The following is an 18,615-nucleotide window of genomic DNA, read 5'->3' as shown; positions in this document are numbered from 1 at the left end:
GTACATAATTGTTAGTGTGTTGACTACGTTTATATCCAAAGGGCACAAAAGCCCCCTCCCTACTCCCAAACAACAAAAGCTATGTATTGGCCAGCAGTGATTGATTAAACAGAAATCACAGACACCTGGTTTGTTTCATTTTTGTTGAAGAACTTACATGTTTAAAGGGAACACTATCCTTTAAGATGCATTTTATTAGTTTTCATATTCCTAAAATAAGACAGGGTTACATTTGATTTTTTTTTTTTACCCTATTTAAAAAATAACAGGACTAGCTATAATTTAGATGCCACTAATGTTCATTTTTTTCCGCTGAAGATGTGGGACTGTTTCCTTGTGGCTAATTTGTTAAAATGTGGAATGTATACTTTAAATAAGGATACTAAGAGAAATTACAGGTTGCCTGAATATGGTAGCTAAGCAGAAATATCTTTAGAACCTCCTTCCAAAGAAAGAATTTTTTTGGAAAAGTCCAAATGAGTAAGTTCCAAATCTTTTTCACAGAACTGGCTGGTTACCTGTGGGTTCAGAGTCATTTGTTTATATCACTGGTGAAGAGAAGTGAGTCCCGCTAACCTTCCAAAGAAACAAGTGTACCCACAACTCTCATTTCCCCCTTCCACTGCTGAAACATTAGTCAGAGGGTCACATGCATGTTATTAAAAATTAAGTTCAAAACGCTTAAAATAATTCTGTATTAGAAACTTGGCTATTATTGTAAGTCTCTTCTTTTTGGAAGTCATACTGGGCTGGTTAAATGCTCCAATTCCACTGTTATTAACAATTAGGAAGGAGAAGAACATTCCAGTTAGTTTAAACTGGAGGTTTAGTTACTACAGCACTGACTCCTGGTTGGCTGCGTGGGTTCAGTAAGGTCTACTCTTCTTCCTCTGGCAGAATGTGCTCCTGGATTCTGTGGTTCATTCTTCGGCAACTTTTTAGCTATTGAAATGAATATTTCATTTACATTCATTGATGTTTTAGCTGATGTCTCCATAAATAATAAACTGTTGTCATCTGCATAGGACTGTGCTTCCTGGAAATTGACAGCTGTTTTATTTGCGAGGTCAGCCTTGTTTCCTGATAAAGCTATTACAGTGTTAGGATTGGCTTGCCTCTGAAGTTCTGTAACCCGGTTTTTGGCTCTGACAAAGGGCTCCTCGTTTGTAACATCATATACAACCATGGCTGCTTGCACTCCTCTGTAGTACATTGGTGCTAGGCTATGGTATTGTTCTTGACCAGCTGTATCCCATATTTCAAACTTTGTCATCAAGACACACAGTTTGGGCTAGAAAAGCAGCCCCCATGGTACTCTCTTGAAATCCATGAAAGTGGCCCTTCACAAAACGAAGCACTAGGCTCGATTTGCCAAAAGCAGGCTCTCCCAGAAGTACTAGTTTGAACTGGCATATTTTATTTCCAGTATTTGGCCTGTTGGGTCTTGTTGCTCCTCGATTAGCCATGTCCAAATTTGAAAGAAGTCTCTAATTTCAGTCTCTTAAATGAACTTCCAGGATGCAAGGTGTCAATTGTTTTCTTTCTGGAGGTAAAGAAACCTGAGACCGCAGCGCCTGGGGCCACGGCTCCGAAGCTTCCGGCTGCAGGTCCCGGGCGGAGCCCGAGAGGAGGCTGAGGCTGAGACTCCCTAACTTGGTTTAAAATAGACGCCTTCTGGCAGTTTTTTTCAGAATTCACTATGGGAGCAGAGATAAAAAGAAAGTACTGAAACATCTTTGGCTGTTCCATAAAATCTTGGAGCTGTTGCTTTTATGCTGATTATTATCAGCATAAAAGATTACTAAATGGAAAGATTATTAGATGGAAATCATTTTGTCATTCCAAATCATCTCTAGATTAGCCTTTGCTTGGATGATAAAATACTAGATGAAATGACATTTTAAAAACTTCTGTTATAAAACATTGTTTCCTGAATTCTTGCATGCCCGAGTATAATGCACTATGGTAAAGTAGTTGAGAGTCTGAGCTCTGGAGCCCTACCACCTTCAAATTTTGCTTTTGCCACTTATTAGCTGTGTGACCTTGGACAAGTTACTTAAGCTGTCTGTGCTTTAGTTTCCTCATTGTTAAATAGGGATAATAAAATTACCTACCTTATAGGACTGTAGGGAGAACTTGCTAAATTAACAAATGTAAGACTTGGAATATTGTGAGTGCTATGTTTAGTGTTAGCCCTTAGAACAGTGTTTGGCAATTAGGCACTGGGTAAATGTTACCTTTTACATCACTGTTTTAAATGATAGAGGCTGTGATGCAGGAGAGTGGGAAGAACTCAGGAAGGGAGATTAGGACAAATCCATTTAGTTTATATGCTTTAGTCATTGTATCTACAGTGTTTATCAAACCAATTATCTTTTTTTTTTTTTAACTGTTCTTTGTTTTTTGTTTTTTTTTTGGCTGTGTTGGGTCTTCGTTTCTGTGCGAGGGCTTTCTCTAGTTGCGGCGAGCGGGGGCCACTCTTCATTGCGGTGCGTGGGCCTCTCACTGTCGTGACCTCTCTTGTTGCGGAGCACAGGCTCCAGACATGCAGGCTCAGTAGTTGTGGCTCACGGGCCCAGTTGCTCCATGGCATGTGGGATCTTCCCAGAACAGGGCTCGAACCCGTGTCCCCTGCATTGGCAGGCAGATTCTCAACCACTGCGCCACCAGGGAAGCCCCCAATTATCTTTCTTGACAGCTACAGTTTCCTGGGCAGCTACAGATGCCCAGAACTCAAGATTGGAAGGAAACATGAAGCTCTAATAGCAGGTAATTAGAAGGAGCTCACTCTAAAAAATATGTTTGTTTTTTATTTTTAAAATAAATTTATTTATTTATGTATTTATTTATTTTTGTATTTATATATTTATGGCTATGTTGGGTCTTCCTTGCTGCGCGCGGGCTTTCTCTAGTTGCGGTGAGTGGGGGGATACCCTTCCTTGCGGTGCGCGGGCTTCTCATTGCGGTGGCTTCTTGCGGAGCACGGGCTCTAGGCGCGCAGGCTTCAGTAGTTGCGGTGCACAGGCTCGGTAGTTGTGGCACGCGGGCTCTAGAGCACAGGCTCAGTAGTTGTGGCGCACGGGCTTAGTTGCTCCGTGGCATGTGGGATCTTCCCGAACCAGGGCTCGAACCCACGTCCCCTGCATTGGCAGGTGGATTCTTAACCACTGTGCCACCAGGGAAGTCCCAAAATATGTTTGTTTTTTAATGGTGCTTTAAATGAGCTCATGGGAAGTTTATTGTAAAATGCTTGCCTGCACCAAATGCCTTAATGGGAAAAGCCTTATTGAAATTCTGTTGTTTAAGTAATATACAGGCCATGTCCCTCCTGGAACTCTGTTCCCTCTGTGGGAGTCAAAGATTCTTTGAATGTCCCAAGGTATTCCCAAGCAATCACAAAATCACATTTCAGAGCTAGAAGGGGATTTAGAAACCATCTCCTCCTAAGCTCTCTTTTTATAGCTGAAGAAACAAACCCAACAGGGTTAAAGGATTTGCCTGAGGCAACTCAGCAACCTTGAAGCTCAAGTCGACATCCAGTTTCTTTAACTCTTAGTCCAGCCCCTTGCTACTAACCTGTCCCCAATCTTAGAAAGAGAGGGAGAGGAAAGGAAAGAGGGAGGGCCAGAGGGGAAAGTGCCCTACTACTTGCAGGCTTGCAGATGGGGAGTGCCCCAGTTTTTTCCCTTTCACACTGAAAAAAGAATAAACTGATCACATACCTGTAGAAACAATTATAATTTAACAGAGAAAATGTCAAGGCTAAGCAATGAATCACCAAGCATTCAAGGCGAAAGTTTATTACCTTTCTTGTTTATTTTTACTTCATCAGGACTAAAACCTGTTGCTCTGTTGGGTCTGGGCAGCATTTTGCGATGCCTGCAGACAAACAGCGTGGCTAACTACCCAGGTGGTGAGGCTTTGCTCTCCTGGAATTATTCTAGCAAACAATGTAACCTGACACGGGTGTGACAGGGCTCTCTGGGTGGTTGTAGTTTATCTTTGGCAATTCCTTCTGCACCCCTTCCACACCCATAAAACCATACAGGAACCACCCATGAGCTGGACTTGGGGAACAGGTACTCTGTGATGTGGGCCATTCCATCCCAAGGAAGTTATGGCTCCCCAATCTAGGGTGCCCACCGTCCACAAAATAGATTTCTGTAAGAAGTGGACCCTACCAGAGGAGCACCCAATCACACATATTGAATTTGGAGGGAAGAACACATAACTGTTTACTCAACTTAGCAGGTACTTGCAAATCACCCGCTCTCTTCCGTTGGTGAATAAACAAAGCTTATAAGCAAATGATGAACACCAGTTTTGGCAAGGACTCCTGAGCAGTGTGGGTTGGCATGCCAGTGGAGACTTCACCGGAGGGTTCCTGGCTCCCATCTTTAACTTGGTGGGTTATCATTTAGTTATTCCAGTGACTTTTTTTTTTAATTTATTTCTTTTTAATTTTTTATTTTTGGCCGTGTTGGGTCTTCGTTGCTGTGCACGGGCTCTCTCTAGTTGCGGCGAGCTGGGGCTACTCTTGGTTGCGGTGCGCAGGCTTCTCATTGCGGTGGCCTCTCTCGTTGCGGAGCATGGGCTCTAGGTGTGCGGGCTTCAGTAGTTGCGGCACGAGGGCTCAGTAGTCGTGGCTCGCGGGCTCTAGAGCACAGGCTCAGTAGTTGTGGCGCACAGGCTTAGTTACTCCACAGCATGTGGGATTTTCCTGGACCAGGGCTCAAACCCGTGTCCCCTGCATTGGCAGGCAGATTCTTAACCACTGTGCCACCAGGGAAGCCCCTATTCCAGTTGCTTTAAGTGTATGTGACATCCTACCTCTGCAGAGATATTTCTGCAAACCTGACTTGCGCTGCATACTAATGGGTAGAAAAAACTGAAAGAGGTAAGAGATAGGTCCTTGCAATTAAGTGTGGGGCCCATATGGAACTCTCAGAGCTGTGCAGTGTTTGCATATTTCTGGGACATTTATCACCTCTGACCTCTGCAGTTGCCTTCTATTACCAGAGATTCCCTAACCACCAGATTGCAGCTTCTGCAATTCAGAGGCTCACAAAGGTTTTTGTTTGTACCTCAGATCATGTAGAGCCAGCATCCAAACACTAGTGTCTGCAGCCTAAATACCCTTTAAGGCTTTACTTTTATAAAACAAGAGCCTGCCTCTGAGGTGTGATTTTCCGTGGATGCTGGGACTGCCCAGCACCCTCCGCGTCCCCCTCCTCGGACCAGCTCCTGCCTGGAGTCCTGCCTGTAGAGACTCACCGGTCAGTAAAAGAGTAATTTACCTGGACTGCACAGGTAGGCTTCAGACCTCTGTGAACGCTTGAGATTATACGCAGAGTTTGAGTGCATTTGCCCATTTTTAGCCCTAAGGGAGGCTCTTTGGGCCTTTGCTGGTACCCAAAAGAGTCGGTAACCACCAAAAGTTTAAGAATGATTGCTTTTTCTCATAAGATGTTGTAAGTTATTTACTATTGAATGTGCCTGAAAACACATAAACACATGACCATACATTTTATGTCACAAAGAGGGCCAGCTGGAAACTTTGCCTAAGATATTTTCTAGGAAAACAAACAATAATTTTATTAGCTTTCTTCCTATTCTTTATTCAAAACAAAATATCTGTACTCTTGAGAGAGATGCTCACAACACAGATGCTACCTTTTCATTCTTCACTTCAAAAGTAAGGCCCGAGTGCAGGACTAATGGGGATTCTGAAACTGACTATGGAAGATGTTACCTCTTTTTTTTTTTTTTTTTTAATTAATTAATTTATTTATTTATTTTTGCTGTGCTGGGTCTTCGTTTCTGTGCGAGGGCTTTCTCTAGTTGCGGCAAGTGGGGGCCACTCTTCATCGCGGTGCGCGGGCCTCTCACTATCGCGGCCTCTCTTGTTGCGGAGCACAGGCTCCAGACGCGCAGGCTCAGTAGTTGTGGCTCACGGGCCCAGTCGCTCCGTGGCATGTGGGATCTTCCCAGACCAGGGCTCGAACCCATGTCCCCTGCATTAGCAGGCAGATTCTCAACCACTGCGCCACCAGGGAAGCCCGGAAGATGTTACCTCTTAGAGGAGAGATGGTCAAACTTCTGTAAAGAGTCAATAGTAAATATTTTCAGCTTTTTGGGCCATGTGGTCTCTGCTGCAACTCCACAGTTCTGCTGTTGTGTGGAAAGCAGCCATAGACAATATATAAACAAACGGAAGTGGTGATGTTTCAATAAAACTTTATTTACAAAAACAAGTGGCAGGCCAGATTGTCCCATAACAGCAGTTCGCATCCCTGTCTTAAAGGTTTAAAGATGCTATTGAATGAAAATAACAAGGCTCACATATTTGCCAGGTTTATGATGCATACCAACTTCAATCTACTTTGCAAAAAACGTAATGCCGGATTATATTATTCTGTTGATTGTTGTGTTGGAATGAAAGCATTGAATAATTTCAGCAAGTTATTCTACAGGCTGGGCAAGCTATGGGTGACATTAAATACCTGACAATTAAAATCAATAACTCCACATGCCACCATCAACAAAACGAAAAGAAAACCTACTGAATGGGAGAAAATATTTGCAAATGATATGACCAACAATGGGTTAATATCCAAAATATATAAACAATTCATACAACTCAATATAAAAAAGAAAAAGATTTAAAAATGGGCAAAGTGGGCTTCCCTGGTGGCACAGTGGTTAAGAATCCGCTTGCCAGTGCAGGGGACATGGGTTCGAACCCTGGTCTGGGAAGATCCCACATGCCACGGAGCAACTAAGCCCGTGTGCCACAACTACTAAGGCTGCACTCTAGAGCCTGTGAACCACAACTACTGAGCCCACGTGCCACAACTACTGAAGCCCATGTGCCTAGAGCCCATGTTCCTCAACAAGAGAAGCCACTGCACCACAACCAAGAGTAGCCCCTGCTCGCCGCAAATAGAGAAAGCCCGTACGCAGCAACGAAGACCCAACACAGCCAAAAATTTAAATTAAAAACTCAATAAATTTTTTTAAAAAAGGTCAAGAGACCTGAATAGACATTTTTCCAAGAAGAAATGCAGATGGCACAGGCACATGGAAAGATGCTCAACATCGTTAATCATCAGAGAAATGCAAATCAAAAACCACAATGAGATATCACCTCACACCTGCCAGAATGGCTATCATCAAAAAGAACATGAATAACAAATGTTGGTGAGGATGTGGAGAAAAGGGAACCCTCATACACTTTTGGTGGGAATGTAAACTGGTGCAGCCACTGTGGAAAACAGTATGGAAGTTCCTCAAAAAACTAAAAATAGAACTACAATATAACCCAACAATCCCACTCCTGGGTATATATCCAAAGAAAATAAAAACACTAATTCAAAAAGATACATGCACCCCAATGTTCATAGCATTATTTACAACTGCCAAGATATGGAAGCAACCTAAGTGTCCATCAACAAATGAAAGGATAAAGAGGATATACATACATACACACACAATGGAATATTACTCAGAAAAAAGAATGAGGGCTCCCCTGGTGGCGCAGTGGTTGAGAGTCTGCCTGCCAGTGCAGGGGACGCAGGTTCGAGCCCTGGTCTGGGAAGATCCCACATGCCGCGGAGCAACTGGGCCCATGAGCCACAACTACTGAGCCTGTGTGTCTGGAGCCTGTGCTCTGCAACAAGAGAGGCCGCGATAGTGAGAGGCCCACGCACCGCGATGAAGAGTGGCCCCCCACTCACCACAACTAGAGAAAGCCCTCGCACAGAAACGAAGACCCAACACAGCCAAAAAATAAATAAATTAATTAATTAAAAAAACCCAAAAAAACAAAAAACTACACTTCTGTAAATCCAACCTATTTCTCAAGGCCCTACTCAAATCCCATCTCCTCCCTAAAAACATCCTTACTTTCCCCTGAACAATATCTCCCTTAAACTCTTCAATCTGTAGCTCCTCTCTGATGTCACACCTTCCTTTCTATAAGCAGCTTGACAGTAGCAGTCATATGGCTTGTCCAGTATTTAAAAAAAAAAAAAAAAAAAAAAATGAAATTTTGCCATTTGCAACAAGGCAGATGGACCTGGAGGGTACTATGCTAAGTGAAATAAGTCAGACAGAGAACGACAAATACTGTATGATATCACCTATGTGTGGAATCTAACAAATAAAAGAAATGAATGAATATAACAAAACAGAAACAGACTTCCAGATATAGAAAACAAACTAATGGTTACCAGTGAGTGGGTAGTGGGAAGGGGGAAGGGGCAAGATAGGAGTAGGGGATTAAAAGGTACAAACTACTGTGTATAAAATAAATAAGCTACAAGGATATATTGTGTGGCACGGGGAATAGAGCCAATATTTTATTAAAACTTTAAATGGGACTTCCCTGGTGGCACAGTGGTTAAGAATCCGCCTGCCAGCACAGGGGACACGAGTTCAAGCCCTGGTCCGGGAAGATCCCACATGCTGCAGAGCAACTAGGCCTGTGCGCCACAACTACTGAGCCTGCGCTCTAGAGCCCATGTGCCACAACTACTACTGAGCCCGCGTGCCTAGAGCCCGTGCTCCACAACAAAGACAAGGCACCAAAATGAGAAGCCCGCGCACCGCAACAAAGACCCAGAGGAGCCAAAAATAAATAAATAAATTTATATTAAAAAAAAACTTTAAATGGAGTAGAATCTATAAAACTATTGAATCACCATGTTGGACACCTGAAACTAATATAATATTGTACCTCAACTATACTTCAGTAAAAAAATTAAATAAAATAAGTAAAAGACATAGCTTTAAAAAAGAACTCCACATGTCAGATTTTTCCAGGGCATAAGACAAAAATAAAACCGGATTATTTAAACCGATTTGTCTCCATGCAACTCAAGGAAATCATATTTTTGGCAAATGACAATGATAAAATAATCCTTTTACCCTCAGGCCTCACTCCGGGTGGGAAATCCCTTCCCAATTCTCCACAGGTAGACTTCTGTTTTTTCTAGAAACCTGATATGCTTTAGAATCACAGGCTTTTGGCAGCGCAAACACAAGCAGGCAGAACCTGCCAGGCTTCAGGATGCTGCTTGTCCAACTGGAGAGAAAAAGTCATCTTTGTGATGCTCCCAAAGTCTGCAGTTTCCTTCATTTCCAAGGAAGAATAAAGAAACTCTGTTCTTCTTTTTAGTTTCCACATTCGAAATAAGAGTCATTTTATCTTCCTGTTTAATATTTAGTTTTGCATGCTGTCTGGTTAGAACCTGCATATCCGCACAGTATCAGATAGCGAGGTTTGAACAAATGAACTAAGAGGAAAAGGGAAAGGGCTGGAATCGGCACCCTGTGACCCAGAGGCAAGTCAATCGAAAGATGATCAAAGAGCCCATCAAAATTGAAATCACTCCTCTGGAAAATAGCCACCCTCAGAATGAGTGAGTGCTGACTTACCTACAGGAAAAACAATCAAAATGTATGTAAGCTCTGCCCACGGTCCACAGGAGCAAACAGCAGTTGCAAAAACACAGAGAGACAAACCAGGGAAGATTTTACATTGTCCGGTAACAGATTTAAGTTGACACGAGTAGCCAGACTTCATACATGCCAAGGTAGGAGGTGGTACAAGAGAGAAATCAGGGGTGCAATGCAGGTGCAAGAGTCAGTAGGAAGGAAAGATTGTTTTTTTTAAGTTAAGCTTATTGAAGCATAATTTACAAGCCGTTAAATCACCCTGTTGAGTGTATAGTTCTATGAGTTTTGACAAACACATACAATCATGAAAAAATATTTCCATCACCACAAAAAATTCCCTTGTCCCCCTTTGTAGTCAACCCCTCTGGCAAATCCCAGCCCCTCCCAACCACTGATTTGATTTGTGTCCCCACATATATATTTGGTTTCTGTCTTTGCCTTTTCCAGAATATCAGATAGATGAAATTATACAGTGGGTAGCGGAAAAAGTGGGATTTTAATCTCAAGCAAAGAGGAGTGTTTTAGAGATCAAATCTCTAAAGCATCTTAAGACAGATGAGGCAGTTGGTAAAGGTGGCCTGTACTATAAAAACTGCCATGGATAGTGGAACTTCTGCAGGTATGTTATTTCCACACAAGCTTCCTAAAATGAATACCTGATCATGCCACATCCCTACTGGAAACCTTCAATGGGTTCCCGTTGTCTTTAGGATAAAATCCAAACTGTTTCATGTTGGCTCGCCAGGCCTTTCTTGATATGACGTCTTTTGCCTCCTCCAGCCCCATCTCTCCTCATTCTCCTCTTTTCCATTCTCCACTTCAGAATTTCTGTGCCTGCCACTCTGCCCACACCTGGGTTTTCCTCGTGAAGTGCACTCTCTTTCACCTCTGGGCCTTTGTACGTGGGTTTCTTTCTATCAAGTGCATTTTCCCATGACCCCTACCTCTTTGGCTTCAGACCTTGGCTTCCTCTAGAAGCACTTCCTGACCCTCCCAGTTTGCTTTAAACACCATTCTTGTGTGGGCTCCCACACATATACTTCCCCTATCTTAGTGCTCATCAAGCTACATTGTAATTGCAGGTTTAACGGTGTGTTTCCCCAATGAGACTTTAAATTCCATGAAGCTCCAGGGGAACAGAAGCCTAGTGTGTCCTACTCATAGCTGTATTTTCAGCACCAAGCATGGTGCCTGGCACCAAGCGGATTCTCAATACATATACTTTAAATTGAGTCAAAAGGACAAACAAAATTTAGACAAAACTCAGAAGAGGGAGCGTTTCTTTTAGCTAGGGGTGGTGGAGGGGCCGGGAGGTAAGGAATCAAGAACTCCTTTAGGAAATGCATGGCATTTGAATGGGGCTCTTGTCGAGTTAATGCCTGTTGTCTCACAGCCCCACCTGCCATTCTGTGCTATGCCTCGAAGTGGTAAGGCTGAGTGTCTGAAAACTACATTTCCTAGACTCTCTTCTGTGCTGGGCCCAGAAGGGAATCCAAAGGCAGCAGAGAGAGGAGTCCTGCTCTGGCTCTGAGAGTGAGGTGGTTGCTGGAGCTGCAGCAGGGGTGGGGATCCGGACTGTAGCAGCCCAGGCCGTGGCAGCGTCATTTCAGCAGTTCCAGCCTGGTCCAGGCAGCACCCCTTTGGCACATCCAGAACTGACAAGCAGTACAGTAGCAGGCGTGGACTGAGAGGCTTTAGACCAAGGGTGCTTAGCTGTGCCTTCTCTTTTACTCCTTCGGCTCCCCTCGCCTCACCTTTTGCTATTCGAACACTTCCAGCATCTTTGCAACCAATTCCCTGTATTAAATTCCCTGTGTTTGAAACACTTAGAGTGGTTTCCATTCTCCTGCCTGGACCCAGACCAATACTGCCTTGAAATCAGGATGGGGGTAAAGACAGAAAGGGAGAGACCGCCGTGAGCAAAAGTCCAGAGTTGGAAGAGTTTGGAGGGACTTTTGGAGAGCAGAAAATAGTCCAGTTTGGCTGGGGTGTAGTGATTGAATAGGAGAGTGGCAGAAAGAAAAGCCACAGAGGCAAAATAGGCTAGCTTTCCCACTATACTGCTTGTTGACCTTGGTCTACAACTTGACAAAGACGTTGGGTTTACGCGACATGATTTGGTAGTCATCGGCACAGAAGAGAGAATCAAAAACATAATGCTGGATGATATCACTAAGGGCGAGAGTAGAGAAGCCAGTCCCAAAAGGATGCACGTGGGAGGTGGGTGGGAGGATGAAGTGTTGGAGGTGAGAGAAAGGACATGGAGAAGTAGTGGGAACGTAGGTGGCAGCAGGACCAAGACAGTTCTGCACCACAGAAGTCAAGGAAGAAGAAGACTTGATGAAAAATGGGACTTGCAAAGACTGTCACTTCCTGCAAAGCGTTAAAAAGAATAAAAGTTGAAGAAAAATCCGTGGGGTTTGCACATGTGAGTCTTAGTGATGTAGCAGGCACAGAACTGAGATTTCTAATGGCTAGAGTGGTTGGATAATGAGGAAGTAAGACAGTGAGAATGGCCTCTTGGCCCCTTCTGCGCCCATTTTTTCTGCCTACCACAAAGCCCTTCCCTCCCCACACCCTCAGCCCCTTACCCACAGCTCCCCACACCGCCTTCATCCAAGTCTAGGATGGGTCAACTGTTGGGATTATGTATACAAAGCCAGCTTGCTGACTTGCAACTTTGGACTTCAGGTAGAGAGTATCAGCTTATTGTGGAGGCCAAAGCTATTCAATAACATCAAAGAATGGTGCTCAAAGTTGCAGACTAAATGCCCTTAACATTATGCTTTCAGTTTTTCTTAAAGATGTCTAGCAATTTATTAAATAAAGGCTGGTTGCTATCTACAACTTCATTAAAAACAAACATATAAGAATTATACAGTTCTCCTCTCCCCTCCTTTTTTTAAATAAAGTGTAGTTTGTCTCATGTACTTGACATCCACTCAAAGTCACAAAATCTCATCGACACACACCATTGTGTTGAAAGCTGCATATCTTACAAGACCCTGGTGAACTCTGCAGACCACACTCTAAACAGTTGGTGCGGGGAGGCCACAGAGGGAGTGAGCAGGCTTCCTGTATTTTGACAGACTAGCGGAAGCCGAGGTTAAAATCTGATTACTTTGCAAGGATTCCAAAACTTGACCTAAATCACCTCGCAGAAGTCCGTTAACAAATCAGAGCATCTACATTAGCACCGAGCAAGAGGCATTCAATCCTCACAATTCTGGTAAGTTCCACTTTGGGGGTAGGGTATACTTGCCCAAGTTAGACCTTTCGTAAAATGTAGAACCTACTAAATCCAAAGCTAACTAGTTCATGATCAAATATCAGCCTCTAAATCACATTCTGTATGGAAAAACAAGCCTGCAAAACATCCAAACAACGGTGCAGTAGGTGGAAACAGATGTCACCATTTATTTTAAGATTAGTTTATTCAACAATTGAAAGGGAGAATGTTGCTTATTCTACACAACAGCTTAGGATTTGAGTAGTTTACCTGTTATTTTTTAAAAATACAGGGCTATCAGATAGTTTTCTAGATTTTTTAAGCAGAGCCTAAATGTTTAACTCTGTGTTGTGCTGCTATATTAAAAGAAAAAACAAACAAAAAACAGGTTAAATATTTTAAAGTAAACTTAAAAAAAAAAAAACTCTGAATTAGTCTCAAATGGCCTAAATTTTATTTTTTCTAACTGCCAATAAGAGGCAATAAATACTCATGATTGGTATCTTCGAGGATGACACTTTAATGGGGAGCAGTAAAATCTCAGTTAATTTCCACTTCTGGTCTTGAACTGATTTTTTTTTCCCAAAGTGTAAAATTTCAAGCAGAGATGTTGCTTTATGTCATCTTGCTTTCTTTCTTTATTTAGTTATAGAGAGTGTGTGGGAAGGAGAAAGAGGGAGGAATAGGGATAGCTGGGTGGGTTCAAACTACTTTTCCATCACCCTCCTTTATGACAAAAAAAAGAAAAATGCGTGAAAAATGAGTCTTTACCTTCGCTGCCTCAACTTCATCACCTCCCATTCACTTCACAGCCCACTGCCATCTGGCTCCCATCCCATTGCTCCATTGAGACTGTTCTAACAAAGATGTCAACAGTGTTTTCCTACTTGCCGAATCCAATGACCTATTTTTAGGCCCCCTTCTACTTGACCTTCCTGCAGCATTGGACAGGCTGTGGGACCCAGGTTTCTGATCTCGGCGCCCACGGTAATCGGCTTGGGGGAAGCGGGGCTCGGTGTGGCTGCACAGGCAGAGCCCAGTGCGTCATGGGAGGCTGGTCCAGCAGCAGCGATGCGGCCCTTGCAGGGGAGCAGCGGCTGCTCAACTTTGGCTGATTTTTGCCATGGCCGAGTGTAGACACGGTGTTGTTAAATCTCTTAATTTTTTAAAGAAAAGCTTGTTTTATGAGAATGCTTCTCATTTCTAGATATTGGCTCAAATTTTTAAAATGCTTGTGGAACAAGTAACCATATCTGTAGGGCTCCCAGGAGAAGCCTTGGCTGGAGGTGGTCCTCCCCTTCTCTTGGCTTCTGCACTTACCCCTCTCTCCCTGTTCATCTCTGCCTTATTTTTTTTTAAACATCTTTATTGGAGTATAATTGCTTTACAATGGTGTGTCAGTTTCTGCTGTATAACAAAGTGAATCAGCTATACGTATACATATATCCCCATATCTCCTCCCTCTTACATCTCCCTCCCACCCTCCCTATCCCACCCCTCTAGGTGGTCACAAAGCACCGAGCTGATCTCCCTGTGTTATGAGGCTGCTTCCCACTACCTATCTATTTTACATTTGGTAGTGTATATATGTCAATGCTACTCTCTCACTTCGTCCCAGCTTACACTCCCCTCTCCCTGTGTCCTCAAATCTGCCTTAATTTTTTTTTAATTTATTAATTTATTATATTTATTTTTTTGCTGCGTTGGGTCTTCGTTGCTGCGCGTGGGCTTTCTGTAGTTGCAGTGAGCGGGGGCTACTCTTTGTTGCAGTGCGTGGGCTTCTCATTGCGGTGGCTTCTCTTGTTGTGGAGCACAGGCTCTAGGTGCACAGGCTTCAGTAGTTGCGGCACATGGGCTCAGTAGTTGTGGCGCATGGGCTTAGTTGCTCCACGGCATGTGTGGTCTTCCTGGACCAGGGCTTGAACCCATGTCCCCTGCATTGGCAGGAGGATTCTTAACCACTGCGCCACCAGGGAAGTCCCAAGTCTGCCTTATTTTTGTTCTTGCTTTTTTTTTTTCTTCCATCTACCTCTCTCATGTTGGAGCTCCCCAGTCTTCCTTCTTGGCTCTCATCTATTTTCTTATCCTCTTGGGCAATGTCACAGGCCTAGGGCTGGTTGCACGTGTTTGCGATTAGTACAGTCACAAAGAGTCCCACGCTTGGGGTTTCATGCTGCTGTCCTGAGATTCTTATGCTGTCCTTGAATTTGTGTTCGGGAGTGAAGCCTGATGGCCAGCGGGAGCATGGGCTGAGGGCTTGGCATCTCAGTTTAAGTGCTATCTTTCCTCCTGTGCCTCCCTGGGAAGTGTTCTTGGCCACCAGCTCTCTCACCCTTGTGCCCTGGGTCCTGCCTGCTCTCCCTTACTCCCCCTCTCCCCAAACTGCTGCTGCCCTCTGCCCTGGCAGGGATCTGAGTGCAGGTGTGAGGAGGTTTGGGGTCACAACCAGTGGCATCTCAAGGGCAAGGCCCGGCAGTTGGTGGCTGTCCCCACCCCAGGCTGGCAACACTGCAGCTCCTTCAGTGGGCGATTGGCTGGGGCCAGCCTCTCCTTGATCCAAATACCCAGCATATCCTGGCACAGAGGTTGTGGTACCCTTGGGGTCGCCTATCTGCTGTGGGTTGGGACAGATGGAAATGGGAGATGCCTGACTTGACTTCCCAGCTCCCTCCTGAGGCATGGCACATTGGTCTGGGGGCTGGTGGGAGGGGAACACAGCATCTATCAGGTCCAAGTGCATGCAGATCTTGCCAGTCCCAAGGCGGAATCCCCAGCACCTTCAAGGCTCTGAACTTACCCTGCAAGTATCCCCAGATCCTTTGGGCCCACACCGTGCCTGGGGAAACCTTTTCTTCCTCCTAACTTCTCTGAATCTGGCTAGTATTCATTTCGTCTGAGCAGCTTGAGGCAGCTTCCAGAGTCCAGCCGGAAATATGAATTGCATAATTTGAGTGATTCCATGTACACAGAACAGTTGAACGTTCTGATATCTACATTTAGAACTGGCATTGCACAATATAAAGATGAATGGTAAAATTCACGCCAATAATTTAACATTTTTATTTACTTAGAAGAACATTAAATAGCAAATAAAAACCACCATGACATGCTGAGAGACTGTGGAAGAAAGGAAAATGCTTTGTATTTTAGTACAAGTTTATTTAATAACTTTAATGGCACCCTATTCCTGCTTTGTGAACAAGGGGGACCACATTTTCTTTTTCACCAGGCCCCACAAATTGTGTCTGGTCCTGTCCAGGCCATCATTTGCTGATGGCTCCCACCCTTCTTCTTCAGTCGGGACCTCCCTCCTCCTCTCAGACCCACATTTCTGAGGGCACACTGGGCCAGTGTACCTGGAGGCTTTGCAGGCAACTCAAATTCAACATGTTCTCATCTGATCTCACCCCCCCTAAACTGCTTCTCCCCTTATATTTCCTTTTTCTGTCATTGGAATGTCATCCACTCACTCTTTGTAGCAGAGTAGGTAATAAAATTGTTAGATGAATGAGTAAAATCTTAGAAACATTTTCAATTCTCTCCTTTCTCTCAATTTCCAATATCCAGTTGGTCATCAAGTTCTGTCAGTTCTACCAAATATTCCATGCCCTCTCCTATCTCTATGCCTATATATGATACATGCTGCTTGCAATACTCCTTTAATGCCCACTCAAAACCCAGATCACATACTACCTTGTCTAAGAAGCCTTTTCATAATTGCCCAGGAAGAATTAGTCATTCCTTTTTCTGTGATCCTATAGCCTGCTTTTACATTTATTATGCTGTATTGTGATTATTCGTTTATGTGTCTGTCTCCCTTACTAGACTGGGAGCAAATCAAAGTCAAGGTATATTTATTTATCTCTATATTTTTTATGTCTGGCATAGTATACTGGAGACTCTCAGTAAATGATTAGATGGTGCAGGGAAAATAAGACAGAATTTATGGGCACCAGAAAAAACAGAATCTTATACAGAGTAAATCTATTTTCTAGGAATACCTGGGCCCAGGGGGACCGAAAATGGAGGCAGACCCCATATCTGTGTAGCTAAAGGTTCATTTCAAGCACAGACATATCATGAAGAAGAAAAACAGAAAGAGAAGAAGCAGGAAAAAAAATTTTTTTTGCCACTTGCAAAAACATTATATAATGGAAATTAATGAGTAATGAAATAATTCCTCTATTATTTTTTTGGAAAGCATTAACATGACACATTTTATTTTAAAAAAACGTTTTGACATACAAAAAGCTATACATAATTAATGTATACAACTTGATGGGTTTGTAGATAAGTATGTATCTGTGAAACCATCACTGTGACCTGTCCCATAAACTTGTCCATTACCTCCAAAAGTTTTCTCCCAACCTCATTTATCATTATCGTTGTTGTTATTATTGCTATTATTATGTGATAAGAACACTTGACATACGATCTATCTTCTCAGCAAAATTGTAAGTATTCAATATAGTACTGTTAACCAGAGTCACTGTGCTGTACAGCAGATCTCTAGGACTTATTCATCTTGTATAACTGAAACTTTATACCCTTTGGCTAGTACCTCCCTGTTTCTCTGGCAACCTTCATTCTACTCTTTATTTCCAAGAGTCTGACTATTTTATAATCATCTTGTAACTGGTATCATGACACTTAAAGCTTCACGCCTATTTAAAGTCCCCCCAAGGAAAAACTACCAAGGCCATGTCCAAGTAAATTCATGTCTCCCCAAACTTTTTAGTCATAGCATACATTTGATCAAGAATTCTCTATGTTCATTACATGTTTTTCCCCAGTGTCTTACAAATCCAGATACCAGATGTTAGGATTAAACATCTTAAGGAATCAGAGAAAGTCGATATGGTGCCAAAGCACTCTGGTGAAAACACTATGATAAAATGTTCTACTGACCCCAAAGACCATTAATAACATACATTACATTTTTATCAACATTAAGTAAGAACTTCAGGACAAGGTCTATTGTAACCCAAACTTTAAACTTTAGTAATAGGAGAGAGAGAGTTCTTTAAAGTTAAAAAGAGGGCTTCCCTCGTGGCGCAGTGTTTAAGAATCGCCTGCCAATGCAGGGGACACGGGTTCGAGCCCTGGTCCGGGAAGATCCCACATGCTGTGGACCAACTAAGCCCGTGCACCACAACTGCTGAGCCTGCGTTCTAGAACCCGTGAGCCACAACTACTGGGCCTGTGTGCCACAACTACTGAAGCCCGCGCGCCTAGAGCCTGTGCTCCGCAAGAGAAGCCACTGCAATGAGAAGCCTGCGCACTGCAACAAAGAGTAGCACCCGCTCGCTGCAACTAGAGAAAGCCTGCACACGGCAACAAAGACCCAATGATGCCAAAAATAAATAAATAAAATAAATAAATTTATTTTAAAAATAAATAAATAAAGTTAAAAAGAAAATCATATGCTCACCATCCCTAATCATCAGGGAAATGCAAATCAAAACCACAATGAGATATTACCTCACACCTGTCAGAATGGCTATCACCAAAAAGAACACAAATAACAAATTTTGGCGAGGGTGTGGAGAAAAGGGAACCCTCTCACACTGTTGGTGGGAATGTAAATTGGTGTAGCCACTGTGGAAAGCAGTATGGAGGTTTCTCAAAAAACCAAAAATAGAACTACCATTTGACCCAGCAATTCCACTCCTGGGTATATATTTGAAAAAAAACAAAAACACTAATTCAAAAAGATACATGTACCTTAATGTTCACAGCAGCATTATTTACAATAGTCAAGATAGGAAGCAACCTTAGTGTCCATCAATTGATGAATGGCTAAGGAAGATGTGGTATATATATATAATGGAATACTACTTAGCCATTAAAAAAGAAGGAAATTTTGCCATTTGCAGCAACATGCATGAACTTGGAAGGTGTTATGCTAAGTGAAATAAGTCAGAGAA

The 18,615-nt window shown here is 43.2% G+C and overlaps 1 protein-coding gene across 1 annotated transcript; it reads right to left on the bottom strand.

The window, feature by feature from the left end:
* Positions 1-749: 749 nt before the first annotated feature.
* LOC118895818 (ras-related protein Rab-5A-like) lies at positions 750-1,466 on the bottom strand. The gene is made up of 2 exons (XM_036853373.1): positions 1,306-1,466; positions 750-1,271 (listed from the first exon to the last, which is right to left on the bottom strand). The coding sequence occupies exons 1-2, from the start codon at positions 1,464-1,466 to the stop codon at positions 827-829; spliced, it is 606 nt and encodes a 201-aa protein (XP_036709268.1). The 3' UTR covers positions 750-826.
* Between the last annotated feature and the right edge of the window lie 17,149 nt (positions 1,467-18,615).

The sequence above is a fragment of the Balaenoptera musculus genome, chromosome 5 (assembly GCF_009873245.2).
Source record: "Balaenoptera musculus isolate JJ_BM4_2016_0621 chromosome 5, mBalMus1.pri.v3, whole genome shotgun sequence".
Classification (NCBI taxonomy): Eukaryota; Metazoa; Chordata; class Mammalia; order Artiodactyla; family Balaenopteridae; genus Balaenoptera; species Balaenoptera musculus.
This window is presented reverse-complemented; position numbering and strand designations above follow the sequence as displayed.